Source organism: Pseudopipra pipra, chromosome 20 (assembly GCF_036250125.1).
Source record: "Pseudopipra pipra isolate bDixPip1 chromosome 20, bDixPip1.hap1, whole genome shotgun sequence".
Lineage (NCBI taxonomy): Eukaryota > Metazoa > Chordata > Aves > Passeriformes > Pipridae > Pseudopipra > Pseudopipra pipra.
The window spans coordinates 5,602,767-5,630,716 of NC_087568.1; the positions used below are offsets into that span (position 1 = coordinate 5,602,767).

At 52.6% G+C, this 27,950-nt stretch overlaps 1 protein-coding gene across 1 annotated transcript; it reads right to left on the bottom strand.

The window, feature by feature from the left end:
• Positions 1-818: 818 nt before the first annotated feature.
• PTPA (protein phosphatase 2 phosphatase activator) lies at positions 819-27,756 on the bottom strand. Its single transcript, XM_064676995.1, has 10 exons — positions 27,635-27,756; positions 25,471-25,571; positions 24,204-24,290; positions 19,125-19,250; positions 18,278-18,395; positions 16,708-16,807; positions 15,727-15,851; positions 15,128-15,228; positions 10,619-10,726; positions 819-5,416 (listed from the first exon to the last, which is right to left on the bottom strand). Exons 1-10 carry the CDS (start codon positions 27,657-27,659, stop codon positions 5,342-5,344), a joined length of 966 nt encoding a protein of 321 aa, XP_064533065.1. The 5' UTR covers positions 27,660-27,756; the 3' UTR covers positions 819-5,341.
• Between the last annotated feature and the right edge of the window lie 194 nt (positions 27,757-27,950).

A 27,950-nucleotide genomic window follows, 5' to 3' on the forward strand; every position in this document is an offset into this window, starting at 1 on the left:
TCTTGCCTACAAGGGAATTTTTTCAAAGAGGATATGTAATACCTAAACTAATATTTTTAAAGGTATATGCTCCAAACATGGAAAAGTAAGACCCTTTGCAAAGCAGTCACTTCAGGTGATCAGCAAGTATCTGGGAAAAAAATATGCTCTGTTATCTTACAATCTAGCTGGAATTTCTCTCTAAACACCACAGCAGTCAATTTTCTATAGTTTGGACCCATTACAGGACACATAGACTCAGGAATATTGCTATGCTTTGCTCTTTTAGCAACAGTAAAACAGTTTTCCTTTAGCAGCATCAGCACTTGGAACCCAAAGCATCGTGTCTACATGATGGCTAAAGAAGTGTGGTGGTGGTTAATGTCATCAGCTCTGCACACCTCAAGTGGTCACAGCCACACAACTACTTACCAGGCTGGGCTCCAGCATCACAGGCATCACCATCTCAAAAAAACCCACCTGTTTCCACACGTAAAACTGGGAGGAATTCACGTCCAAATGGATAATTTCGGTACCTCGACCTGTGCAGTGCAGGTTGCTTGGGTTTCTCTCTCCCAGGTGTCTTAAAAATAGAAGAACCCATAAAGAACTGCTCCTCTGCTTTCTCTACTTCCTCCATTTATGGGGTCAGCAAATCCTTGAGCACATCCTTAGTCTGCTTTATAAAAGGAAGCAGAATGTGCTCAGGACTCACACACACACCTCGGTGCCCGCTGGGTCGGGGCCTAGCAGCACCTCTCCTGCAGGACCCCAATCCTGGGATTTTTTGTTTCCATGGGTGTGCACACACTGAGCATTAAGGAGCCCGAATTCTGATGTGGGATTTCGATGTTATTTATTATCCGTGTTACAGTTGCAACCGGGAACATGGGGAGTGACTCGTTCCAATTTTAGCGACAACTGTATTTACGCCCTGTGTTGAGCCGGCCGATGGAGACATTCCCAAGCCCAGGCTTTTTATAGCAAGCAGAAGCACCCACTCCACCCCCTGGAAGGCCTTTTCTAACCTCTAAAACCTGCTCACAGCCCTGTGCTCTCCAGAACAAGTGCATCTCCAAGCTGAGGATGCCCATCGTGGTTCCACCCTCGCTGAATCCGATGTGAAGGCCCTTTTTCAATTTGGCTCATCCTTGTTTGAAGTTTGGCACAATTTTACAAGACCTGTCTGTCCCCAGGACGTTCAAAGAGTTTCTCCAATGTCAATGGGAAGAGTGCTCATCCACTGCAGGGGAAACAATGCTAAAGGATGAAGATCTCTCCTCTTGGCTATTAGAGCATGAAACAACCTTCAAAAGCCCTGTAAACTCTACAGCTGAGCCAGGAGAGTCCTTGGTGGAGCAGCGACGAGATCCCTGCGAGCTTCCCAAATGTACAAGTTTCCCACTGGCAGGTTGGCAGTGAGAGAGTCCAGGTTACATTAGCAATGATTGTTAACCACCCATTCCACCTTCTCCTACTCATTTCTGCCTCCTTCCCTCTCTCAGGAAGGAACACAGTTGCAGGGTTGAAGACTCCAGGGCTCTTGCGTGGTTCAGCTCCAGGTCCTTGGGGTACAGAGTGCACCTTCATGCTGGCAAGTGCCAGCTCAGACTTTGCTGGTCCTGCACTGGGGGCTGCGTTGTTTATTCACCAGCAGGATCTCAGCACTGCGTGAGGGGAGAAGTTAATGCAGCAACAATGGCATCAAGCAGTTTTTATTCTGTTACTCCCAACCCCACATGAGGCTCCTTCTCTCAACTCTTACTTCATTTACAAGTGGCTGCCATGAGGGATCATATAAAGGAGGGTTATGAAGAACAAGAGAGGGGAAGGCTGATGGCGATTTGCAAACCTGCCCCGTGCAAAGGCAACACCTGTTAAACAGAAACACAAACTGCCCTACGTGTGGCAACCCCAGCTCTGAAAACTGAACTTAAAAAAACTGGCTTGGCCAGTGGTCTGACAGGGAAGGTGGCCAGAAACCCACACTACGTCTGCTTCCCCTTCACTGCACGTCATGTTCACTAAGGGACGTGCTCAAGACGAATTCAAGCGCCTTCAAAGAAAACATTTGTGATCCAAGATGACATTTCTGCTCACCATCCATCCCTGCACGCTGCTGCCGCTTTTAGCAACACTCGCTCACACAGTTGGCCCGTGTTGATGGAGACAATGTAACCCAGAGACAAGGAAACAAGCCTTTGCTCAGCACAGCTACCCTACCTCCAACCACTCGTGAGAAGGTCCAGGTTTAATTTAATCCAGGTATAATATAAATCCAACAAAGCTGCTGAACTAAACTGATGCTGGAAGTCCTGAGTCAGCTCCTACAGCAGGACACGAAAAACATCTGAAGAAAAAGGTTCCAGTTCTCACCCTGCCTCAGAAACAAGGCTCAAACATCCTTTGGTCATGAGAGTCTCTGATCTTCAAGAAGTATTTGCTGGCCTGGGATCAGGATTCACACATCACCTACCTGCCAAATCCCAGCCGGGAGGGGGGCGGGCACAGCAAAAAGTTAATAAATAAAAACATACAACACAACAGAGAGACACCCAGGAAGGACACAAAGACTGGATGCACTTGATCATGCAGTAAATAACGAGTCCATTTTGGTGCAAGCAAAAGATCAACCACCAACACAGCAAGTGCCTCTTCCTTGTGCCAAGGGCTCCGGCCTTCGGCTTCACTGGCTCTACTCCCAAAGTGGGAGCAAACCCCAGTCTGAGAGAGACCAACACAGTCACTGGTGCAAAACACAGAGACTTTAATTCAAACTACAGTGCGGGAGGAGGTGGGAAGTGCTGCTTTGGACATGGAGCAGCCCTGGGTGGTGCCACACGTGTGGATGTGCCAGGAGAGGAGCGGAGCCCCGAGAAGCCGTGACGGACGCTGTGGGAGTCAGAGGGAGGCAAACAGGTGGCTGCCACGTGACAGGGGCACATCCCAGGCGGGCTGATAAGACTCAAATAAGAGTTAGCTGCTTGAAGTCCCAAAATACCCAGCAGGACTAATGTGCAGACTCAGGCAAGCAACAAACACAGCTCTGCACGAGCCTCCTCCCACCTCCTCCGCAGGTCCCAAGCCCAGGGACACCATCCCCAGGGAGCAGTGGCTGCAGCTGCAGGAGAAGGAAGCATCTCTCCACCATTCTTTGGTGCTGTATTCCACATTCTGGATGTCCCTCCCATGCACGGATGTCAACATTTCCACCCATCCTTTTGCATGGAAGCCCCATTTCCGTAAGATGACCAGGAGAGATGCTTTCCCGACCCTTGGGCAGACTTGGGAGACCAGAGGCTTTTGTTCAGCCATTGCTGGCCAGGTGCTGCACAGCCACACAGCCATTTAAAGCATGGGGACACTTGCCAAAAGCCACACAGCAATGTGAGGGGACATGGGTGGAGACACTGAGGGTCTCCATGCCAGGCACGGGCTGCTCTGCTGGAGATGGACTCATCAAGCCCCAGCAAGCACAGGGGTCTCCACCATCATTCCAGGAGTGGATCCATTTGGAAAGCCAAGACAAAACACATCTCATTCAGAAGTAAAATAGACTTAATCCCAGTCTTCCATTTTCATTTAAAATACAAGTTTATAAGTTGTTTCAGGCAGGTCAAAAGCCCTTTGTCCCCCACCCCCTGCCCAGGGCCAAGCCAGGAGCAGTCAGGACAGCAGCAGTGCCAGAAAGCTCTACTTCAGCTCTGTGGACACTTCACTGCCTCCTAATTTAGACTCTTTTCTTGCTCTCCCTCCCCTGAGCGCCTGTGAGAACCTTTACAAGAGGGAGTGAGTAGGTTCTGGTAAAAATAATGAAAAAATAAAAATAAAATAATAATAAAAAAAAAATCACAAGCAGGTTTCTCTCCCCCTCCCCAGCAGTAAAGCAGCAGCAAAAGCTGAGCAGCCTGGCACTGAGCAGCCCCACTGCCCCCTCCATGATCTGCAGGAGTGCCAGAGGAAGGATCCCTGCTGCTCCTGATCCTCAGCAAACACCAGACCAGAGCCCTGTCGCTCCACACCCAGCCCAGAAAGCCCAAGAAGCAGCATCTCCTCTCCAGCTGCAAAGCTGTGGACCACCTTGGTCAAGACCTGTGGATACAACAGCTCATCTCAAACACAGCACCAGCCATTTCTGCCCTCCAGTGATGCTGCTGGTGTGATCCAGACCACCTGCCTTCAAGATGCTGCTGGAAGTGGAAGTGGCACTGGAAGTCTGGTCCCTCTGCCCGAGGTCCAGCACAGCAACACCAGCAGGAAATGACAAAGGGAAAGAGCCTTCTCCAGGTATAACCTGCTGCCCTGGGCTATTTATGCTTTTTGTTTCCAGCATGGGGATATAAATGCATGTAAAGCCACATGCTGCCCTCTCATGCTGCCTGTGCTCCAGGGATGTCTCCCTCAAAGAGCTGGGATCATGCTGCTCCATGGGGAAATCCCTTTGCTATGGGGCTGTCACTACAATTTATGACCAAGCAGGAGCAACCACGGTCACCTTGTGCCACTGAGGCCAGCCCAGCCCTGGGGCAGCAAAGCATGGGGAGTGCAGAGGGCAGGTTGGACCCAGCCGTGGATGTGTGTGAACGTGTCAGGGTTTGTACCCGTTAAGAGGGAGCCTGAGCAGTGTCTTTGCATAGCTGTTCCCACAGAGCCAGGTCCCTCCAGGGACCTTGTCTCCGGCTCCAGAGCCACAGCCCGAAGGTTCCCAGCTTCACCTAAGAGAAGAGGTGCTAGTGGGAAAGAAAGGGAATCTTGCAGAAGAGACAGAGGGAGGGGGCTTTCCTTACCCAGAAAAGGGAGAGATGGCACCCTGGGCTTCCAACAACACACAGACATTCCCTACAACCCCCTTTACCCATTCCAGACCTCCTGAGCAGGGAGAGCTGGCTGCCTACAGACACGCACAGGCTCACACCTCGCCCCGTGCGGTGGTTTCCCAAAGCAAACAGCAACAGGAAACTCCAATGAAATTCAAAAGGGAAATCGCAGTTACCACTGCCCAACACACCCACACGTGCCTTCCTCCCCTCCACACCCCTTCCTCCTGGGAAGGGAAGCAGAGGGCCTTTGCTGCAAAGCAGCCCCTACCCAAACCCGTTCCCATGCCTGGAGCCGCACACGGCAGCTGTGGATAAACACAGCCCTGGCCTGGCCGCGGGCGAGACATCTCCGTGGTGAGGACGTGCAGGGGGAGCTGCTCCAGGTCCATCCTGTCTCCCGTGCAAGGCCAGCGAGTGCTTTGGATCTGTGGTTGCCGATGAGGATGTGCAGGATGGATGGGCAGGGCGATGAGGAGGGGGTGAGGGGAGGAGGAAGAGCGCCGCACTGTGCCTCCGCTGCTCCGGCTCCTCCCGCGGCTTCCTTAGGATGTCACAGGCTGGATGGGGAGCAGGCTGCCGAACTTAAAGTGCTGGATCACAGGAAACTTCTCCAGGCACTGCAGGAGAGGAGATAAAGAGAGGTGAATTCAGGAGACATTTCCACCTTACACAGGCAGCCAGAGCTACATCCTGCCCGCAGGGTCAGGAGGCAGTGAGCTCAGGGCAGCTCAGCCGAAGGCAGAGGGATTAGTTCCATGTCTCCCCCCACATTCCTATCAGGCTCCTCAGGCCAGTAACACTTCATAACCCCATCCCCTTCCCTTCAGCCTTTTGCTTACTGACATTCAGGCCTGGAGCATGAGCAGAAGCAGCATGTCTATGTCAGCAGCTTTCTCTCTCACCACTCTCCTTGCTCGAGCTGATCTCTTTGAAGAGCTTCACCCTACAAACACTGAGAACTGCAGAACCCTCCAGGGAAGAGACTTTCCCTCCCCAGGCCAGTGCTCACACTCCAGGTTTTAGGCACCATCCTGCAGCCGCAAGGCACTGCCCAAACCGCATTCCAGACTCTCAGGTCTTTGATGGACAAGAACCAGTGATTTTGCTGCCATAGTTTAAGACATAATCCTATTCTCAACAACCCCTCACTCCACTGAAGAGTAATGGATCAGAGATCAGTTATATACATCCACTACAAGGCAGCTTAGCTTGGAGCTGCTTCTTCCTCTGTGCAGGGTGAGCCGGGCTGTGAGGTGGTGGCCACCTCTTTGCTACAGGCAGAGGGGCGAGTGCTTCCCTCCCTAGACAGCATGATATGAAGAGGAGAAGAGAACCCCAAATTCGCAGTGTCTGGGAAAAGAGGCTTTTCCCTGCACCCAGCTGAGGAACAGATCTGCTGATGGGACTCTCATTCCACAGGAGATATGGAGTATGTACAACCAAAGCCCAGCAGATACCAGCTAAGAGGAATCCATCTAGTCCCAGCAATTCCTTGGCACAGAGAGCTAGGTGGGCAGGATGCTGCCCAGCTCCCCACAGGCTGCAGACGCAGCAGCAGGAGGGTGTCATGGCCACACTGGCCCCTGCCTACAGTCAGCAGCCTCCCAGGCAGATCTCTGGGACAAAATGCACAACTCTTTCCTCCAGGCACTTTTTTGAAGGACAGTTCCTTCCTACCAAAGGGAGACAAGAGCCATGGTGTAGTTACAACTCTCCTTTCCATAGGAAGGAGCCTTGTGCTCTCCATGGGGACAAGCTGGACTTGCTGCAGCAGGGGATACCCCAGCTCTGGGGCTGGCGAGGAGGAGTGTGCTGCAGACAGCTCTTCCTTCGAGGCAGGACTCAGGCACAGGCACCCGGCCCACAGGCAAGCAGGAGGATTTGTGCTCAGACACCTAGGCCTACAGTAATCCCTTTGGAGCCAGAGGTCAGACAATTGGTTCCAAGCACAAGCATACTGGATCCAAAACAAGTTTGGAAGTAGTGAAGGTACAGCATGGCTGTATCCACTCCTGGGGAATAATATCCAGGCAGAAAACCACAAACCTCCATGGCAAGGCACCAAGGAGAAATAAGTCCTTTGACCATCAGGGCACGTCACCTTCAAAGCTTCCTAATGCTCAGAGATGCTGCCATCTCTCCACACAACCACTTAGACAAATCCTCAGAGGAAGCAGCACTGGATAACAGTGACGTGAGGGAAGAGCAGAGAGACATGAACACCGGAGATGCTGACAGCTAGAAATGTCAGCCCAATTAGATCCAAGGAATCCCATGGAAGACCAGACTGGTTTGGGCTCCAGATGAAGAGACTTAACCACCAGTGGGAAGAAGGGGTATCCATTCCATTTAACACATCGCCAGCCCAAGAAGAGAGGAGCAAAGAAACTTTTCCTTCTGTATCCAGCAGAACTAACACAAATTTACTGGATTATTAGAGGTACCAAGAGACAGGACCCTCCTTGCATCACATGTGGGTGAAACTGATGTACCCAACACTAGCTCAGTGGAGAGGACAAGCTTATTTCTTCTTGCCATCATCTTGATCATAGTGAAGGTCTGCTTGGGACTCAACTGAGGAGCAGATTCACACACCAAGTCCAACCTTTAAAGATGGAACTGGGACTAGATTAGTTACAATGGAAAGTATTTCCCGACTAACTGCAGAGAAGGAAAGGTCAGGAGACTCAAAAGCAGGCTCGGGGAAAAACATCAAGGCTGCTGCTTTAACCACACTATTCTGTCGACTTCTTCACTTGCCTTTGATGGAGAGAATAAGAAAAGCCCTTGGACTTCCAAGAGAACACATCTTCACCCATTATATTATAAATAGACACATTTGGGATTTCATAAACACACAGAGCTGAAGATATGTTGTCTTCAGTCTACTGCCCATGCACCCTGGAGTGCCTGGATCCAGACCAGAGCTCCCAGCCACACGGACACACCTGAGCTTTCTGTCGGCTGGTTAAAGTCATCCCACAGAGGAGACAGAGGAGAGACAAAGCTTTTTAAATGAACCAAGTCTGGGGCTGCCCCACTCCCACCAAGTGAGAGGAGGTTGTGAGTGAGCATTTGATTTTTCCTGCTCTGCTTCCAGCCAGTGACCCCTTGGCTGTGCTGTGCCTCCACTCAAACCCTGGCACGGTCAGCACTGTCCAGCACCCGGCGCTTCCCAGCCAGCCCAGATGTGTTACAGAGCTGGAGCCTCCACCTGAGTGTCTGATTTCACCTGATCTCATTACAACAGGGCATCAGAGGGGCAGGGAGAAGGGAGGGGAAAATAAATAAAAGGACATCTTTGCCAGTCAAAGCAACACCGCAACCCCAAACCTTCCTTCTCTTTGCCATCACACACTCCAGGCTCTGCTACAGAAGCTGCCTGCCTTGAGCTGGACAAAGATTCATGTCAGAACTCAGGGGCTATTGCTGACTTCCCTTCTGCTAATGCTGGCAGTGGCTAATTGGAGAAAGACTGCACTGGTGAAGGCTACAGAGCTGGGCACAGTGAGCAGAAATGCACTGGGAACCAGCAGCAAATAGACCAGACCTCCAGTAGTGACTGAGTGCCCAGCCTGAAACACCCAAAGGATGAAGGTTCAGTGACTCCTGAACCTTGTGTGTGTGATTCCCAGAAAATCAGCCAAAGGGATCCTCCAGCTGTAAATGCTGGTGTAACCTGCATGGCTGGGCACACCATAGCTGAAAGCCCTGCCCAGCCACGCTGCCATGTCCACATCCACATCCACACTCCTCTCAGCTAAGCCAGGCAGGAACTGGCTGAGCCAGCAGTGGGGTGGGAGACTCCCCAGAGTATATTATATATAAAGATATATTATATCTATATATAAAGAACCAGTGAGGACCCCTCACAGCAGGGTCTCCCCTCTCCTCTGCCCATCCAGGTGAACACAGGCACCACGCAGTGCCAGGGGAAGACACTGCTGCACAAGAATCATGTGTTCTTAGGTCTGGTCAAATATTCCTTGAGGAAAAAAATAAATTTAAAGCTCTTTGGTTGACTCAATGTTTTTTACACCTTAGCCTAAATTTGTGTCATTACCCTTCCTGGCAGTTTTTGCTTTCTTTCCTTGACACAGCCACATCTGGAGATATTTCTAGAAACCCACCACTACTGGATCCAGCATTTTCATGCAGAATGTCACCAGCTACTCAAAACAGATCAAGGCCTCCAGAAAAGGCCACACCTTGGGTGCACTTAGAAGAGCCAAAGTATCTCCCAGTCTTCAGAGGATCCCCAGGCTGTGCTGTCCCCAGCCAGGGCACAGGTAGATCTGCCAGCACAGAGTGGCCCCAAGACATCAGTAGACATGAACATTGCACCGTGGGCACGCCACTGTCAAGTTCCTCCAGTCATGTACAGGTGGCAGCCACCACATGGCAAAGGGCATGTGGGGCACCAGGCAGGAGCACCTGAACACCCTGGGGCATGTGGGATGCCAGGGGAGTACCCAGAGAGCTGTGCAAAGGAATTGATCCAAAGGAAAGGAAGGACCATGGCAGGGCTGCCGAGGCAGGGGCAAACCACACTGATGCTCTAGGATTTAGGGGACTCACGTTTCACTTTAACAGCACTCTTCCCTTCAGACCCCCCAGCTCTCACAACAGAGCCTCCAGCTCAGGGTTTCCCAGCAGGCAGTGTCTCCAGCCCTTGTGAGGGAGCTGTGAACAGGGGCAGCCTCAGAGGGGCAGCCCAGGGGCACCTCCCCCTCTGAGGAGCAGCCCGGGGCACCCCTCCAAGGAGCAGCCAGCCAAGGGGGTCGACCCCCAGCCCCGCTTCTCCTCTTTGGAGGCTGGGAGGAAAGCTGAGCTGGGGGCGAAAGGAGCCAGCGGGCCTGGGAGTGACACCTCACAGATTAGAGAGGTATGTGGCCTGGAACCTAAACACAGGATGTGCAGTGCAGAGGAAGGGCTGGGGGAGGGAGCGGCAGTTCGGCACAGTTTAACCCCTTTGTGCGCTGGGCCTGAGCAGAGCTGTCCCTGAGCCTCAGCCCCCTGTCCCAGCAACAGGAGCAGAGATCTGTCACCAGCACAGACCACAAGGGGTGGGATTAACTCATTCAGGCACCACTGGGTGCACCAGGGAGTTGCACCATCTCTGCTCCTTCAGCGCCCTTGGCACAGCCAGTGTGTCCTGCAGAGCCAGCACTGTCCCATCCTGCCCAGCAAGAGATGTTCCCTCTGGAGGCCCAGATGTGGTGGTTCCTGTCCTGCTTCCTCGAGCTCAGGGTTAGCTCGAGCAGGAAGGATAGATAAGGGAGAGCCAAAACTGCCTGGTTCCCCAGGTCAGGGGTTCACCAGAAAGTCTAGGGCAGCGCCAGCAGTGCTGGTGGGCAGAGGGCTGCCAAACCAGGGAGGTGGCTGTGGCCATGGACAGGACATGTAGCAAGGGGAGATCAGTAGCAAGCATTCAGCTTGCTCTGGGGCCCTTAAAACACGGGATGATAATTTTAACTAAGTCTCTTCCAGCCGGAAAAATAGTGGGGGGACCAGACAGATAAGGAGGTCAAGACATCAGCCCTAATTTGTAGGCCTGAAACCTGCACTATGGGAAGACAAGAAATGGCAAAAGTCATGTCTGCAAGGAATGGCCATTTTGGGATTAGTTTTGGGGCAAACACTAGGCAGGCAGGAGCTTCCTTCTAGCCAGCAGCACCTGAACTGTCCAAGGGCTCAGTGAGCAAGGGGCAGCCAATGACTGTGACAGGGTCCCTACACCAAGGAGCAGAACAAGAGCTGACCCACAGTGCTGTGGAGGGGAGCAGGCCCAGCAGCCTCTCCCTGCTCACAGTGCTCACCTCTGCCTTGTACATGCGGATGAGGCCCTGGTTGACCTTGGACCAGGAGGGCACGGCGCTGATGTTCCAGAGCTGGTTGGAGTGCTCGGCAAAGGGGCCCGTCTTCATCTGAAAGAGACCCGAGCGCAGGGCTGAGGGAGCCGGGCCAGCCAGGAAGCTCGTGCACCAGCAGTGACTCACGCTCACACTCTCTCCAAGCAAACATTCCCACCAAGCCCTGTGACCCACGCACCAGCCACCTCACTGCCACTTCCCTCCCTCCCTCCCTCCGCGCTCCCTCCCGCTGCGGCCACATCACATGAAGCCGTGGCAATCCAGTTCCCCTCCTTTCCTGATAAAATTAAGCCTTTTCCTGCCACGCTTTCCTAATCAGAGGTCCCCCTGCACACCTCCCTTTTAATGACTGCATTAAAAAAGCCCCACATAAGTCCCGTTCTCCCCTCCAGTAGAGCTTGGCTTAACGCTGTTCCTATTCTACCCAGAAACCTCCCAGTGCAGCTCTGCTGGGCTTTCCAAGAAAATGACTCATTCCCCATTCAGATCAACAACAAGCAGCAGCGACAACCGCGCTGCCTTCCCTGAATACAGAGGGCAGTGCAGGTTGGCAGCAGCTCTGTGTCCACAGCCCATTCCACACCTGCCTCCAGCTAAGGAGGGCTCTGGGGGAGGCAGGAGCAGAGGGGACACACTCCAGTCCCGCTCTCCAAACCAGCTCCAGAGCTGCGAGCTGCTGCCTTGCAGCAAATGCTTTACATATTTCTATTTTTATTTTTTTTCATACTCCAGTGTTTCTCCTCCCAGGGTGAGCAGTTTGGAGAAGAGAGGGCAGGGAGTGAAGCTGCAATCAGGGACAGTTGCATGTAGATTCCCTGGGTAGTTGTCTCCCCTTCTTCTCCATGAACAAAAACAGACCCTCGGGGAGAAAAAAGAAATACAACACAGCCACTCTGACTGAGCGAAGTTCCCATGACATCAGAAACCACAAGGCCGAAGCTCACGCTAAAAAGGAGCGTGGGGAGAGAGGAATCTCTTGGACTCTCGTTCACGACTTGGGGTTTGAACAACTAACCCCTTCCCTCCACGCACGCACAGGCCGGGAGAGAGGGTGGGAAAAGAGCCTCCAAAAGAACCTCTCTGTAAAAGCAAGCAGAGCCAATCAATCTGCTCTGGGAAATTTCTGCAATGCCTGTGTGGCACCAGCCTGAGGCAGAGAAAGAAAAGAGAGGGAAAGGGTGGGGGGATCCAAAAAAACCCCCACTTCTTATGACATGTTTCACACCCGCTGACCTTGGGGTGGGAGCACCAGGGGAAGTGGGTCTGTAGCTCTGCCCAGTGCCGGGAGGGCGCGGATGCATCTCCGCTTCCCCTCGGTGGTTCCCAGGAGCTGGGGGATGATGGATGAGCCGCTTGGCCATTCCTGCTCCCCTACACCACACGCTTTCCTCGTGGGTACAGGATGAAACGTGTAAGCACACAAAGCACGGCGCTCACCGACAGCGCCGGCGCGTTATCCAGCGCCGAGATTCGGCACCAGCAGGCACCCAAAGCCAGGGAGCTCCGTGCCAGGCAGCTCCTCAAAGAACCTCCTCCCCGCACAGGAGCTTTGGCTGCATGAATTTTGATGCCAAACTTTCTCCTGGCATCACCACCCTTCAGAGGGGCACAGTTTGCACCAGCCACCACCACCAGGCTTTGCTTCTCTCCCTTCCCAAGCTGGAGTGAGCGTGACAGAGTGTGGAGGAGGCGGGCAGGGCTGGCACGGCCACCACTGTGGCCCTCCTCACCCAGGGCACCTGGAGAGGGATGGCTTTGCTATGGCTTCACACTGGGGAGGGAAAAATAAGAGGGTTGAGAGGGGGAACAAAAAAAATCCATCTCCTTCCAGCCACAAAGGGCGAAGAGGGAGAGCTGGGGGGGAGAGCGAGAGGCAGCGAGAGCGCTGCAGTCCCGCAGTGACCCCAGGGGAACAGAGTGAGTCAGAGCAGCCATATTGAGCAGGAAATTACTCACAGACGCGGCGTTCCTGCCTCTCGGTTCCCAAGAGAATCGGCCTTTTGTAAATGGTTCCTCTGTCAGTGCAGGGGGGAGGGGGACGGCTGAGGCCGTGCTTTCCTGTCAGCTCCTTCCCTTCCAGCAGAAACCCGAGCCCTCCCTTCCCAAACCTCCAAATTTAGAAGCCAGATTGAAGCTGAAATTCCTGCTGCCTGCCCTGAGCTCTCGGAGGAGCATCTGGGGCGAGTGCACCGAACGCCCACAACAGCTGGGGGGCACCCAGCACCCCTCATCTGCACACACACAGGCAGCCCTGCATCGCTGCCCTCCACAGCCCCTGGGCAGAGATGCTCCAAATGCACCTCATCCTCACACCTGCAGGTGCCACATACACCCCACAGCACACTTTGACAGGCAAAGGCAGCAGCAGGGGAACAGCTTGAGTCCCAGCCAGCTCTGCAAACCTCACCCTGTTCCAGAACCACGTGTTCAGGTCCAAACCCACCCCACAGATTTCCCAACATCAGGCCAGCTCATGCAAGGCTCACTGCCGTGCCTGAGCGCAGCTGTGGGGAGGATGCCGTGGTGGGATCAGCCTGGACATCATCTTGCTGCTGCTTTAAGAGCCTGAGGTTTAAATACACACGTGGCAAACACCACAACAGGGGCTGAGAACAATATCTGCTCAGGAGAATATTCTCTCAGTTGACAGAAAACAACCTACCTCGGTTGTAGCCTGCTGAAACAAAACCTGCTCTCGTGTCAGCAAGACATACCAGACCCACTACAGGAACTGCTGTGGTGTTTGCTATGTGCTTAACACCTTTAAAGGAGAGCTGTTTCCAGCTGACAAGCTCAGAAGAAAATAATATCGTTCATTTATTAAAGTCTTTAATCCCTTCTATCTTTTTTCCCTGCTATTATGTTTTGTTGTTGATTTTGGAGAGAAAGCGTTGGGAGGGTGCTGAGGCTGCCTCACCCCCTCTAGTGGCAGTTACAGCTTTCCTGGGCACTTGGGAGGGAAAAAAAACAGATTTTAAAAGCAAAATCTTTATAAAAAGGAACCAGTGCCTGCATGGAGGTGGACTGAACATACCATGCATTTGGTAATGCAGGTTGTTGCTGTCCCTTAAGGCTCACGGCAGGAGGCCCGAGAGGAGGGCTCCTTGCCACCAGGTGGCACTGAGGAACTCGGCAGAAACACTGAATTCCATGATTCCTGACAAATGTGCGGAAAAAGGAACTCAAATCACTTATTTTAAAAGCCTGCTAAAAAGCTGACTCTCTGCAGGCAGAAGCAGCGTGACCTGAAGCAGCAGGATGGTGTTGGGTATTTTAAACTTCACCTGTCATCTGGGTGCTGCAGAATTTTCTACACACATGTCAAAAGATGTGTTTTTCTGTTTCTAACAGGTCAGTGCACTATCTGGATATTAGAGGCCCAAACTAAAATAAATCTTGGACCATCTTGGCTCCTGCTTTCCTGTCCTCATCTTGATCTCTTCCACCAGCACCTCTTTACTACCCGTGGCATGATTTATCTTGGCATTAAGGGTTAAACCCTGTGAGGTGCTGAGTACCAACAAACCCTACCAGATTCAGCAGGACTTGACACAGCACCTCCTGGGCCAAAGGCTCCTATGAAGATTTCCTACATGAAAGGCTAAGTTCATAGTCTGTAACCTCCCTTCTCATCTAATCACTAAATTAGAGAGGCAAGGAGGGGGGAAAGTGAACAGAACAAAGGGGAAGAACCGCACTCTGTCCTTCAAAATTAATCCCATCAACTCCCTCTTGCCAGAGACAAGAAATCCCTCACCACAAGAGAGCGGGTAGTTCTTGCTCTCCCTCTCCAGCCTGTGAGGGAGCCGGGAGAAACACGGCTGGATCCTCCACAGATGCTGAGGGCAGAAAGCCCTGAGCTCCCTCACTGAGACACTGCCCGTGGCTGGCAACAAGCTGAGGATCCCCAGTCCTGAGAGTGCTGCCAGCTGGGTGAGTCTCAGCACACTCCCTGCTCTAGGTCAGTTGCAAATAAGGTGCATTTAATGGGCTTTTGGTAGAACCTGGAGGAGAAGGAGCAGCACAGAAGTTTGGGAGCATGCCCTAAGCAAGGGGTGGCCCAGGGCTGCCAAGCAGCACCCAAGGGCTGGAGGGAAGGGAGGCTGTCTTGGCAAGCCCAGTCAATTTGCAGCTCCTACTTCATCTTCCTACAGTATCTGCAGGAACCAGTCTTCTCCATCCAAGTTCCCACTGACTGATCCAAGGTTATTTGTTTGCTCTTGTTACAGCTCCCTTCAACTACCATCCACAGCCCATCCAGCTTAATTACACTTTCCTCTCAACATCCCTGTCTCAACTCATTCAAGGAGAGCACCTCAGACATGCAACAACAGTTCATCTGCACAGTTCCACAACAGCAAACAAAGCAGCAAAGGAGGAACAGAAAACCACAGCCAGAGCCAAGTATCTGATGCCAAGGGAACGTCCCTGTGGGACAAACCTTCCACTCCTCACCTCTGTAATAAAGAGGATGCACTCCAGGAACATGAAGTCCTTATGGTTCTCGTTTACCACCTTCTCATCAACGAAGTGCCGAGGCTCCAGACTTGGATGGTCTAAAAAGAGTAAGAGACAACAGGAAGCAACCTGTAAGGCAGCCCCCTTCTGAGACCAAGTTCAATCAGGTGCTGTCCTGCCCCTCTTCCAGAAACACGATCTTCCCATCAGAGCTCTTCAGAAGTCAGCACAGAGCTGCTCCCTTCTATCTCATCTCCCACTTCAGTGCCTCTGCAGGGAGAAAACTCCCCAGGGCAGAAAACGCATTTTCTAGCACCAAACCCGAGACTCTCCTTTTAAAAAGCTTGTAGTCATTGCAATAAAGACAAATGTACTGTACAAGGAACACTTCCATCTCCCAACCTAAGCAACCTGCTTTATTTGAAAAGCTGAGGGGGGAAAAAAAAAAAATCCAAGCCTAAAACTCTTCTGCTGTATTATGCACAAATTTGACAGATTTGAATTTAGAAGTCAGCCCCAAGTCCTATCATCTCTGCAGCCCAGACAGATGGGGCAGAGGGCAGGCTGGGACACGAGAAGAAGATCTGTATTAGTACCTATCAGCTGGGAACTGCCCCATATGAAAGGCAGGAACTGGAAGTCATCCAAGCCCCACACGCCCTGGCTGCCAGCAGGTTCCATCCTGTAGGTCTTCTGAAGTTTTCGCATCACTTCCAGGTACCTGAGACCAAAGAGAGAAGAAGGGTTAAGACAAGGCCTTCTTCTGCCTTTGACTTACATAAGAAGAACAACCAGTCTGGAAAAGGACACAGCTTTATCCTTTGTAAGCAGGACCTCCACATACAGCACAGTACATACAATATATATTCAGCTCCTTTGCCATAGGAAGCAGCCTGATGGTACCTGACACCAAATTCACAGAGAAATCCAGTGGCAGGGGTTTATTTCACCTGCAGTCTTATGTTGATGCAGATCTTTCCCCATTCCCACTGTAATTTGAAAACATTGACAGTTCACTCTCCTTCAACAACTTCCAAAAGAGCTCAGAAAGTTTTCCACCTTACAGCAATTGCTACTTCCACTTTTCAGGTGGAAAATTAAAGTGCTGTTGAAGGAAATTGTTTCCATGCCACCAAACAGTGATACAGCTGGGATTAGATCTCTGGACTCCAAACACCCAATCCACCAGTTTCATCACTACCAGCTTTACCTCCTGGGCTGGAAATACATCTAGAGGAGCAGTGGAAGCCTGCTAGTTGCATGGATTTTTTATTTTTGATGCCTGAAGAAACGTTACATCCTCTGATCAGATATTCCTGCCTATCACAAAACACGGAGCTTCACCCAGAGAGCTCAGTAACTTGTGCTCAACTAAAGTAACTTTCCAGAAGGACACTCAGCCTCTGACAGACAAGGGGCCATCATCTCTTTTGGAAATAGTTATAATGGGTCAGTGTACAGTCCATTAAAAAGTACATCTGCTCATAATTTTGTCTAAAATTGGCTTCAGCTTTCCCACTCTGCCCTTTCCCCCAAACAGCCCAATACTTCCAGCCCTTCTCCTTCCATTACCTCACCTGTTAAACACTTTGAAGACGATGGCCATCTGGTCGTCCACTCTGAGCACACCAATTTTGCAGAGGCAGCAGAGAAAGGCTGCAAATGCAGCTTCGTGCCCTGGAGTGAAAAGACATGAAGAGACATGACACTGCTGTCTCTGGCCCTCAGGACAACCTTTCTGTGGGCACCACAACAGCTCTTCAGAAATCACAGCAGTCACAGTCCCCTCTCAACCCTGTTGTCACTATGAATGCCATGAGCTGACAATGTTTCATCCTCATGCAGAACCCACCCAAATTATACCTTCTAGACATTCATGAGTTGATTATTCACTTTGAGAAAAGATTCTTAAGGAAAAACAGCTCCAACACTGGGCATGCTGGGAGCAAGGCAGGGACTTTCCCAGGAGCTTGGCACAGCAGGGGAAGCGGAGCACCGCAGAGTCATCTGCTCAGGGGATGCAAGAGAACCTCACATCTGCAAGTAAACAGATTTCCTCCCACTTCAAAAATATCTCTATGTCAGAAGGATGCAGATCCCATGACACTGCCAGGAACAGTCTGTCCCAGAAGGTACTGGGATCTCAGGCTGGGCCCCTGCAGCTTGGTCCTCCAGCTAACAATAAGAAAAAGAAACAACCATCAAGGAAAAGAAAGAGCCAGCAACCCCAGAAATGTCTTTTAGTGGAAGGGATCACGGAAGAAGGGAGAGTACAAGATCAGCAGCTCCACACTATGGGCAGATGCAGCTCCCAGTGTAGGAACAAAATGCACCTACAGTCTGGTCACTATGAGCAAGGACACGGGCCTCTGGCTTGGGACACACAGGAGGGGAGAAGAGGCTGAATTTCCTTCTGAGCTGACCAAACCCCATCCAGCAAGTCCCTTTCCAAGGACAACATCTCCCCCTGGTGCCAGTGAGCCGCAGCCAGCACAGCACTCCAGCTCTTCAGCTTTTTACCCACAGCCTCCTCTTCCTCTCCCTGCCCAAGTTTCCTTGCACCCACAGCATCCTACTCTCCTGCCTCTTGGTGAGGGCACAGCTGTCCTCCAGAGAGAGGAGTATAGTGTGTAGACATTTCTGTACTTATGTCTCACTGAAGCCAGTGTGGTTACTTCAACCTGCAGTTCACCACCTCCTTAGGTGCAAAATGTTTCTACCTTCAGATTTCAAAGTCCCTCTGTAAGCAGCAATGTCACTTCTAGGGAGCACCAGAGCTCAGGACACCTCCCACTGAACATGAACTCGGTTCTCACTCTAGTTCCAATTCAAGTAATTATATTTTATCCCTTTAAAACTGCCTACTGCAGGACATCTGCATGCAGTGAAGCAGTTTCTACAGCTATTCCCAGAATAGCTTGGTTCCCATTTCCTCCAGTGAGATGTGAAAGGGTGTCACAGCTCTAGCACAGCTCCCAGCCCCAGCTCTCAGTCACAGCCCACACAGGACAGAGGGGTGAGGGGGCCCAGAAGGAAGGTGTTTGGAACTAAAAAAAGTGGTAATAACATTTAAATTAATGCAGCACCAGGCTCCAAAGGGTCCCTTCCCAACTAGCCCAGCCTTGGCCAGTGTGCAAGCCCAGGTACCTGTGCCATAGTCAATGCGGGTGGAGTTCCCCACGGATTCCTTCAGGTACACAGCCACTTCTGGGGCAGCATCAGCCAAATGCTTGGGAATCACTGTTGCCACCAACTTTTCTGCTTCCTGAAAGACACAGGACTTCCCTGAGTGAGTGCAGATTTGCCACAGTCCCCAGGGACAAGTCACCCTGTGCTCAGCCCCTGCTGCAGTGGGGGAGCTGCAATGGTGCTCTCCCGTGGTGCCCAGAGCCAGCATGAGAGAGGAGAAAACCCTCCTGTTGAAGAAGTCATCTCCAGAGATGGAAAATTCAGGGAAAACTTGGCCTGACACCTACCCAGGCCACATGCATCCTGCAGGACACAAAAGCTTCAGCATCCAAGTCCACTGACCCAGTTACCCAGTGAGCCATCTCCAGGACAAAAGCATCACTAGAGCAGCTCTGCTGCTGGGACTGGGACTGTGCCACCTCCAGCACCCAGTGCAGGGCAAGTGCTCTGAGCTGGAGGAAGCTGAGCAGTTTCCCTAACACTTCTCTGATTTTGTGACACAGTGGGCAGTTAAAAAGAAAAGGAATTCCTTGGGCTTGGAGAGCCCTCCAGGCTCATCCAGAACTTGGAGACCCAGCCAAGAGCATTTACAGGGCCCATATGCTCTCACAAGAGGAAAAGACAAGCACCAGGCCAGGGGTAAGTGATGCATATCAAGAGGTGGATCCTTAACAGCTTATCTGGGCAATTCCTCCACAGGCTGCTTGGCTGCCACACAGTGATGGAGCCATTCTACCATCCCTGCTGGACACACCACCCTTCTGTGGGAGCTGCAGGTACCACCACACAGGAAACACACACTCACCTGGTCTAGTTTGGCGTACCAGGTCCTGAAGGCTTTGTTTCCAAAGCGAGAAGGCTGATCCACTGGCGGGGTTTCATCAATCCATCTGTCAAGGGTGTTCAGCAGAGCCACCAGATTTTCAATGGCCTACAGAGAGCAAGAGGATGAGGGGTCACAGTGGCATAAACCAGAGCAGTCCCTCAGCTCCGACATCTCTTCCCTGCACTGGAGTCATTAAAGCCCACACCATTCTTTCAAGGGCTGGCAAGTGGAAATGGGATGTGTCAACCCTCCTCAAAATGCAGGGGGGCTGGGAAAACCATCCTTCCCCTCAGGAGATCAGTCCAGTACAAAGACCAGCCTGAGGCAGACTCTCCAGTTGCCTCCACAGTCTTTCATAAGCTGTAAGAGCACTGTGCTCCAAAACCTCTCAGAGAAGACCTACAGCAAGCTCCTGGCTGTGGGGCACACAGGGCTGAGAAGGAGGGAAGTGCTACACAGTTCAGGAGCCTCCAACACAAAACTCAGGCTCTGCATCTTGAGGGCCCTGCATTCTCCACAGGATACAGCACCCACAGCTGATGATGTGATTTAAAGGCCCTTCTCAAGGCTCTTATCATTGTCCTGAAGTGTCTCTTAGGAGCCAGGATTAGCAGCAATGCTGTTAAACCACCACACGCCTGTACATCAAGTCAACCTTCCCAGCATGACTCCTGTTGCTTCAAACTCCTACCAGCCAGGCCACCACGGCAGGGATCCCTCAGCCCAGGGATGTGGCAAAACACAGCCTATCCAGGGGAAGAGGCAGCCTGGTTTGCCCACCAGTGCTCCCATCAGAGCAGACAGGAGAAGCTCTTGGCTCCCACAGAAATGTCTCAATACAAACACAAAGCTGATGGGAAGATAACAGCAACAGCAAGACAACAGCCACGATTCTTACACCTAGTTCTGTAAGTGAGGAACATGTATAGGATGTATGAGGGTGGCCATGAAGGAAAAGAGAGGTGAAGCAGGTGACACAGTGCTGTCAGACCAAGGCTGGCCAGTACACACCCTCTCCCTTCGTGGGGAATGGCTACGCCCCACACACCAAGAGCCAGTGCCACAGGCAGCATTTTTAGCAGCTCCAGACACTTTTAGGAGGCTCTGCTGACAACTGGTCAAGCCTGCCAGAGGCTCTGGGATTCTCCTTGCCTGACTCCAAGCAGCTGGAGAGCCGTCAGCCGCCACAGCAGCTGGCCAGGCCCCGGGCAATGTAGGCTCCTCTGTCTCGAGAGGGGATTCCTCCTTCAAGGGGACAAAGAGGACAGGCGGCAGCGGCGGCTGGTTTGACTTTGCTGGAGGCATCGACCATGTGAAGCCGGCTGGTCTCCTGGGCTGTGGTTCAATTCCTCACGCTGCTGCTGCCGGGAGGACGAGGAAACAGCAGAGCCCAGCAAGTTTCCAGCCCTTGAAGTGCCACTGGAAGGGGGTGGGCAGAGATGGGCACGGCAGAGCGGGGCTGCCGCTGGGCCAGCTGAGGATCGCGCCCGGGAGGAGGGGTCTCATGGCACACACAGCCTCCCACAGACACTGACTCCTGAGGTGCCACCCCAAGGACATGGTGGGATCAGCCAGCGGGAAGCGGGATCAGGCAGGAAAGGGATCGACCTACCTCACAGGACCTCAGCACTTGGCTGCTGAGCCAGACTAGAGGCTGGGACAAGACCTGAGCACACCAGGAACACAAAAAAGCCAAGGGACAAGAGAGCCAAAAGCTCTGGGTGGCCTTGGAGCCACTAACAGGCCAGTGCCCCAGATACGTGCGGACTGAAGCAGCACAGCCCCCTCTGCTCCAGCTCCCTGCTCCTAAAACGCTGCAGGAACCCAGCACATCCCCACTGCACCGGGCCAGGTTTGGCCTCAGCCCTACTCCTTCCTGGCTATCGCATTCCCCTCCAATTAAGCAACAGCATCCCTAGCACTGGGCTGCATTAAATAATTAAATCGTGCTGGTGATTTATCCGCCGGCACCAGCAGCTCATTATGAGCAGCCACCGTATTTCAAACCCTCTCCACGAGCACTCGGTGCTGCCTGGATAAATGGCTGGCACGGACCAGCTCCTTCCCTGGGGAGCAGACTCCAACCTCCCCTTCCCCACTCTCTGGCTTTAAAGGGATTAAAAGCCCAGCCCCAGTGAACACGGGAGAGCAGGACCCAGCTGCCAGATCAGCCACACCAATAAATAATTAAAGAGATGCAGCTCATTTTGGGCTCAAGGCCCTTTGAAAAGGGGGTTACTAAAAGAAGCAGCTTCCCATTGTCCAGCAGAGGAAACCTGTACATCCAGGGCTGACCCCTGTGGGGGAGGAAAGGAGCCTGTGGGAACACAACCATCAGCACCACTGCAGCCCTGTTTTGCCTGGCTGGGCTTTTAAGCTCTATTTTTGCTTTACCTTTCCAGTGATCAAAGCAAGGGCAGCCTCCCCCCTGCTCTCCTTGCTCTTCTCATTGTGCTGATTTTGCATCTCCTTGACCCTGAGTCTGCCACCGGTCCCAAAGGCAAACCACAGAGCTTCCTTCGGAGCACAGACCTGTCAGCAGCTCTCAAGAGCAGGAGCCAGGCAAACAGAGGTGCTGAGGAGGCATCACGGCAGCCAAAGCTGCCCGTGGGGGCCAAGTCTGCCCCTCTGGGCTCCTCAGACCCTGTCAGGGGAGGGAGCTGCTTCCCCCGCTTCCCTCCTGGAAGCAGAGCAAGCCACAGGGCCGGCCAGTTTGCAGCCAGCTTCCCCCCAGTGCACTGGGCTGTTGGAAGGAAAGGTCTGCTCCTCACACAACCAAAATTAACCTCCTCCTCCTCGCTGCACTTCTCTGATCCAAGTCACTGCTCCAGGCTGCAGACCCGGACGGATCCCTGCATGGAAAGCACTCCCTCCAGGAGGGGAAGGCAGGTCACACCCTATCACTCGCACAACCTTGTGCCAGACACAGTGTCTACACCAGAGTCCTAAACAACAGCTCAGCTATCAGTGCCTGTCAGATGCCTCCAGCAAACCCCAGACAGCTCCACGGAATGTTTCAGTGGGAGCACAGCGAGCTCAGTAGGTCTCTGAGGGGGCTCAGCCCCCACAGGATCCAGCTCCTGCTCCAGCGGAAAGGCTGGTATCGACACATGCTCTCTGGAAACCATTAAGCTTCTCTTTAAAAGCTGAGCAGAACATATTTTCCTTTTTTTATTCCATGGCAAAGCAATACCAGTAAGTCAGAGAGAGGATACGCGTTCTGCAGAAAGGATTCCAGGAGGTCATTTGCCAAAGGAAGGTGTCCCTGGCATTTGATCAGGGAGGAAGATGGGATGGCACAAAAGCACATCAGCAGCAGGTACAGCAAAAGAGAAGAAAGCTGAGCAGAGATGCAAGCAGAGGCCACGAGGGGCTGAGCCTTTAAAAGCACAGATAAGCAGTTTGATCTACAAAGCAGCTCGTGTGAACAAGCAACCTCATCAACAAGGCAACCCTGGGGATGCTCCAGCTGGGCCTCAAGTCATGGGCTCCTGCTCTCCTCGGTGTGAGGGGCATGAGATTTGTTCCCTGCCTCCTCCCAAGCAGTCGGGATCGTGTCTCTTGTTTGTCACTTGGACTGGGACCGTGGATGGAAAACATTCCCTCCAAGAGGGCTCTGCTGCAGACACAGCCCTGCTACAGCTTTTCCTGACAGCTCAAAGGCTTGTAGGAAGAGGGTTGGGTTTTTTCCCCCCACTCTTTGTTTTGCTCATTTTTAATGCTTTGTTTCCCTAGAACTGCTCTGTGAATGGTTGGGAACAAGCGAGATCATGACAAAGACAAAACTCAAAGGTGAAACACAAACAGCAGAAAGCAAGAGCAGCATTTGACAGCAGTTTCTACTGAATTGAAGGAACAAAAGGTGGGCACGAAGCCTGTTAGGAAGGGGCTCATTATCCCCATTCCTCTCCATGAACTACAAGGGAGTTTCTCATTCACATGCTGGCTCCTAGGAGGGAAGGCTGGACTCAGACATGAACAACTGGGTTAAAGACCATCACCAGCTGCCTTCCCACACCAGAATGAAGCTATAAACACACAGGGCCCAGTCTGCTGCCCCTGATCTCTTTACATCATTCATTATCAGCTTTCTTGCACCACCATGATCAGCAAAAATGTACCCAAAAATCTCCTCGCTGCAATGCAGAACAAGGGAGGGGGGATCCAACATCCAACATGTGCTCTGGCAGCACCTAGAGAGCCCTCAGGGCAGCAGTGACACCAGTGAAGGTGCCTGTCCTTTCCCTCTGGCTCCAAATGATCTCACCGTGCCCCGAAAAGGTGAACAGACATTAAAACTGGCCATGGCAACAGACAGAGCCAGGTGACAGCCACATTCATACAAGGGGGAAAAACAGGTCCTTTCTGCTTAGCACCTTGGAAGGGGCAATCCTGCCCCTCAGGTTAAACCTCTCAGCTCAGCCCAGCTCCCTGTGAGCTCCACAGCCCCCTCAGCACGACCCTTGGCAAGGCAGGTGCAGCCAGTGATGTGCCTTGAGGTCACAACTGTCAGAGCAAAGCTTGCACAGCTCAACTACAGCCTGGGACGAGGACACTGGTGCTGTTGTCACATGCTGAGTAACGAGGAAGCCCAGGGACAAGGAGAGAAGTGACTTGCCCAAGGTCCTACAGAAAAGCCAGTGGGAGAACAGGAAGGGTAGAGACATCTCAGGCTTTTGTCTGCAATTAGGAAAGAACATCACATTTTTGAAGCATCACTGATTGAAGCCAGACTGTGAAAACAGGGCAAAACGTGCCCTTTCTGCACCCTCCTTTTCCCCACCAGCTTCTATCCACTTGTAACTTGCTCAATTTCCCATCCAGTGAGCACACACTGGGAGCCTCTGCCTCCTGGAGTGGGGATGGCAGCCTGGCATTTGCATCCCCAAGCATAACCTAACCACATTTATTCTCCCTGGCTCCCAGATAAGCTGCCAATTCATTCCTCACCTAGGAAATATTCACTGTAGAACCAATTAGGAAAAAAAAAAAAAGAGAGGAAAAAAAGGAAAAAAAGGCAGGAAAGGAGAAACGAGGGGATCCAAACTCTTCTCCTACCTCTGACACTTTGTATTCACAGGTCAGCTTCTTGCCCCTGACACCTTCGTTCAGGGTGAGGATGAAGCCCATGTAGTCTGCGTACGCCTGCGAACACACCGAGAGTGCAGGGCATTAGTGAGTGCCCACGGGCTGTCTGAACACAAAACACAGCATGGGAGCATCCTAAACCCCAAGGAAACCCTTCCCAGCACACAGCACTGCTGCCTTGGAGACACCCGGGGGTGCAGGGCTTGCTGTGAGGCCGCCGCTCTTTTTGGCAGCCCCAGCAGCAGAAGGCAGATGGTGACTGCACTCTGAAAATTACAGAGAGGAGCATCCTAAAAATGCTCACATTGACCCCAAAATCATTCCCTCAATTCCTATCGGTCAAATTCAACCTCCTGAGCTCTGCAGAGTCTCAGCTGTGCCAAGGCACCCTGCTCCTCCCAGACCTGCACTGTTATCTCCCCATTCCTCCTTGGACTCTTCTCCCGTGCTCACACACGATAGGGAACTGGGACACAGCCCAGGCTCCTCGCTGCTCCTCTCTTTAAATTTGCTGCTTTTGAAGCATCATCCCTAGTGCAGCTCCACAGCTCCAGAGCAGCCACTGTCACTGTCACCTCCCCCTCCTTGCACCAAAATCCTGACCAAGAGCAAGTCCTTAAACCCAGGAGACTTAAACTGGAAGCTGCACCCAGAGGTTTGCTTGACACCTGGATGCAACTTCAGCTTCTTTCCAGACATCTCAGATCAGTCATTGAGCAAGAATTTGGTGGGACAAGTCTGGGCCAACACCCCGATCCCTCAAAGGCAGAGAGGGGAGAACCTGCTGTTCCACCAGCTCCACACATGCTGTAAACAAAAATTATCCTGAAAATTGAAGGCCTTTGCTCCAGAGCCCTTTCCAGTACAGCACAGTGGGAAGGCCCCAGGACTAATCCAGACAGCAAGACCATGTTCAAGGCAGGCTCAAACAGCACTGGATAAATCCAGTTTGGGTATAAAATACAGGCCAGGTGGGATTAAATAGTCACCAGGTTCCTGCCCAGCTTGTTGGGAGGGAGCAGGAATCATTTCTAAGCTTCTCTGGTCTCCCTCAGCCTCTGGGCTCTCCCTGGCTCCCTCCTCCACACCTCGCTGCCAAGTAATTTTCCTACAAACAGGCACAAACCCATTAATTTCCCATTCCTTGCCCAACCCTGCTTTACCTCCTGGCTGTTCCCAGACCAGACCTGGCTGCCACTGAAAGCCCAGCAGCACTTCCCAGTTCCCAGAGCCATACCTGAGAGCGCTTCCACTTGGCCATGTCAGAAACCACGTTTATCTCCTTTTTGGGGATCATGAAGCATTGCTGGATGGGAGGAGCCACCTCCTCAGAGGCACCTGGGAGATGCAAAAAAGAGTTAAAACAGAGGCAGTGGAGAAGAAGAAATCCTGTATCTTCCTTTCTTTGAAATCGACGTTTATTTCTCAGGAGATACAAAGCAAACAAATCCATCCCAACTGTGCTATCTCACCAAGTCCTCCTCACCAATATCCTCCTAATCCATAGATAACACACTCCTAAGGCTGGGCAAGCCTTCAGAAAGTAGCATTATGCCTGTTTTCATCACTAAAGATGCATTTCCCACTCAGACAGAGAGACTGGTGCAGGAGGTAACAAAGGCAACATCCAGCCGGTTTAGTTATTTCTGTCTAGTGCAGCCAAGCCTCAGGTCGTGTGGGAGCACTGAACTCTCCTACAAACTTACTGAGCCTTGTTTTTAGGTCTTAAGTCTGACCTGCATTCCTCTAAAAAGGACAATTCCTGCACAGACAATCTGGAGGAGTTCAACAGATGCAGCCCAAGAGCTTGGGGGATGCTGGGACACAGCCCCTTACAGGTGGAAGCTTTGATGATCATTTAATTCAAAGCTCTCTCAGAGCCCAGGATTTAATATTTAACACAAATGCAAGCTGTTAACACATTAGAGGGGCTCTTTTCCCCAGCACCTGAACCCAGGATGACCCTGCAGAGCCAGAAAAGCTCCAGGAGGTTAAAGGTAGTTTGTATTTTGCTCCTGGTAAATGCAACCATCAATAGCAAGAGGCTGTGCAGAGAGGTCTGTCAAGGAACCTGGGTGCTAATGTCAATTTATGAATTCTGTCAGAGCCACTCTGTCCACCTTTTTAATCCCAGGTTTTGTGCAGGCACTTGTCCAACACCAGCTGCCCTGGCACGCTCAGCGACTGGTCTCCACATCTCGGCCACTTCAGGCACTGGCTCCCTAACAAATACCACCAGCTCTAACTCCTTAAAGTATTATCAACTGCATTCACACAGAAAGCACCGCCCAGAAGCATCAGCAGCCTTTTTCCACAGTGCTGCCTGGCAGGCAGATCAGATTAAAAGGAATCCAAAGTCCCAGGAACCACGCAGAGCCTGCTATAGATTTGTCATACAACCTTTGACAGTCATCTGACTTCTCTGCCTTTCACCTTCCCCATGCACAGAACAAATTCAGCCTCATCTCCTGCCCTGGGGTGTCACAGCGTTTGGCTCATTCCTGCAGAAGTTACAGCAAAACTTCCAGGTACAAGGATGAGAGGAACAACATGTGATGAATTTCAATGAAAGGCACGTGCATGTCTCTCTTCTGAAAATTCTGCACACAACTCACAGCGACACCAGGATGGAGCTCTGCTTTCAAAAGTGTTTATAACATGAAAACAATGAAAAACTCCCGAGCAGTGGCATAAAAAGGCAAACACTGATGTGTCCATGAGCGCAGGTGACACATAAATCCCAGAGGGGCGGCCAGGGCAGTGTCCTGGGCCAGGGATCTGGGTGTTTGCCCTTCACAGAACTTTATCTCTTTGTATTTGTTTCTCAGCCATCGCTCCTTCTGACCCACACTTTGTTTAGTGCCTCTTGGGAAGGAGACCAGGAATACTCACGGAAGGGCTGCAGGGGTTACAGTGTTCTGGGATGAATACAGGAGAATCCAAACCTACTGGTGCGATGGAGCACAGCGGGTCAGCTTGATGACGAGAAGCAGCTTGGACTGAGGAGACCCTTCCAGGGGTGTGTGGTGGTGCGGGGAGGGGGAGTTAAACTCGGGTAACCCACAGCACACGCCCCCCATTCCGCGCGGGAATCAGTCAAAGAACTGGGCTGGGGGTGACAGGGACCCCCGATCCAGGGAGTCCAGGGCTCCAGGGGTTAAGCCACGACCACCTGCCTCGCCCCGGGACTCCGTCCCTTCCCCACCCTCAGCAAACGCCCCCGTGCTCCCCTCGCCCTGGGCCGGGCGCTGCCTCCGCCGCCCCCCCGCAACCCGGGCCCGGTGCCCCCGAGGCGCGATGCCCCGCGGCCGGCGCACCCCGGCCCCGAGGACAGTCCCCTCGGGGGCCCTGAGCGCAGCCCCCATCCCGGTCGGCCCCGCAGCCCCCCGGCCGCCCCTCACCTGCCCGCCGCTCGCTCTCTGCCATCTTCCCGCAGCCCGGCCCGGCCGCCCCTCACCTCCCACCTCCGCACAAGCCGAAGCTGCCGGCGGCCATCTTTGAGCAGGGCACACCGCCCGGCCCCGCCGCTCCGGGCACTATCAACCCGTGGCGCGGCCCCTCCCGGCCACCGTCGTGCCCGCGCCGCCATGTTTGTGCGGGGCACGGCCCTCTCTGCCCACACAGTGGGGGAACGGGGGCGCGCGGAGGCGAGCAGGAGGATCCTCCTCACCAGCGCGGGGAGAAGGCAGCTTAGAGAGGGGCCGCGACACCGTCCGC

What these genes read in the sequence shown, in the direction of transcription:
- PTPA (XM_064676995.1), bottom strand. Translation starts at nt 27,659, where the DNA reads ATGGCAGAGAGCGAGCGGCGGGCAG. An exon ending in CCAAGTGGAAGCGCTCTCAG is followed by an intron (nt 24,291 to 25,470) that starts GTATGGCTCTGG and finishes GTGTGTTCGCAG; the next exon opens with GCGTACGCAGACTACATGGG. An exon ending in GCATCCTCTTTATTACAGAG is followed by an intron (nt 10,727 to 15,127) that starts GTGAGGAGTGGA and finishes GGTCTCTTTCAG; the next exon opens with ATGAAGACGGGCCCCTTTGC.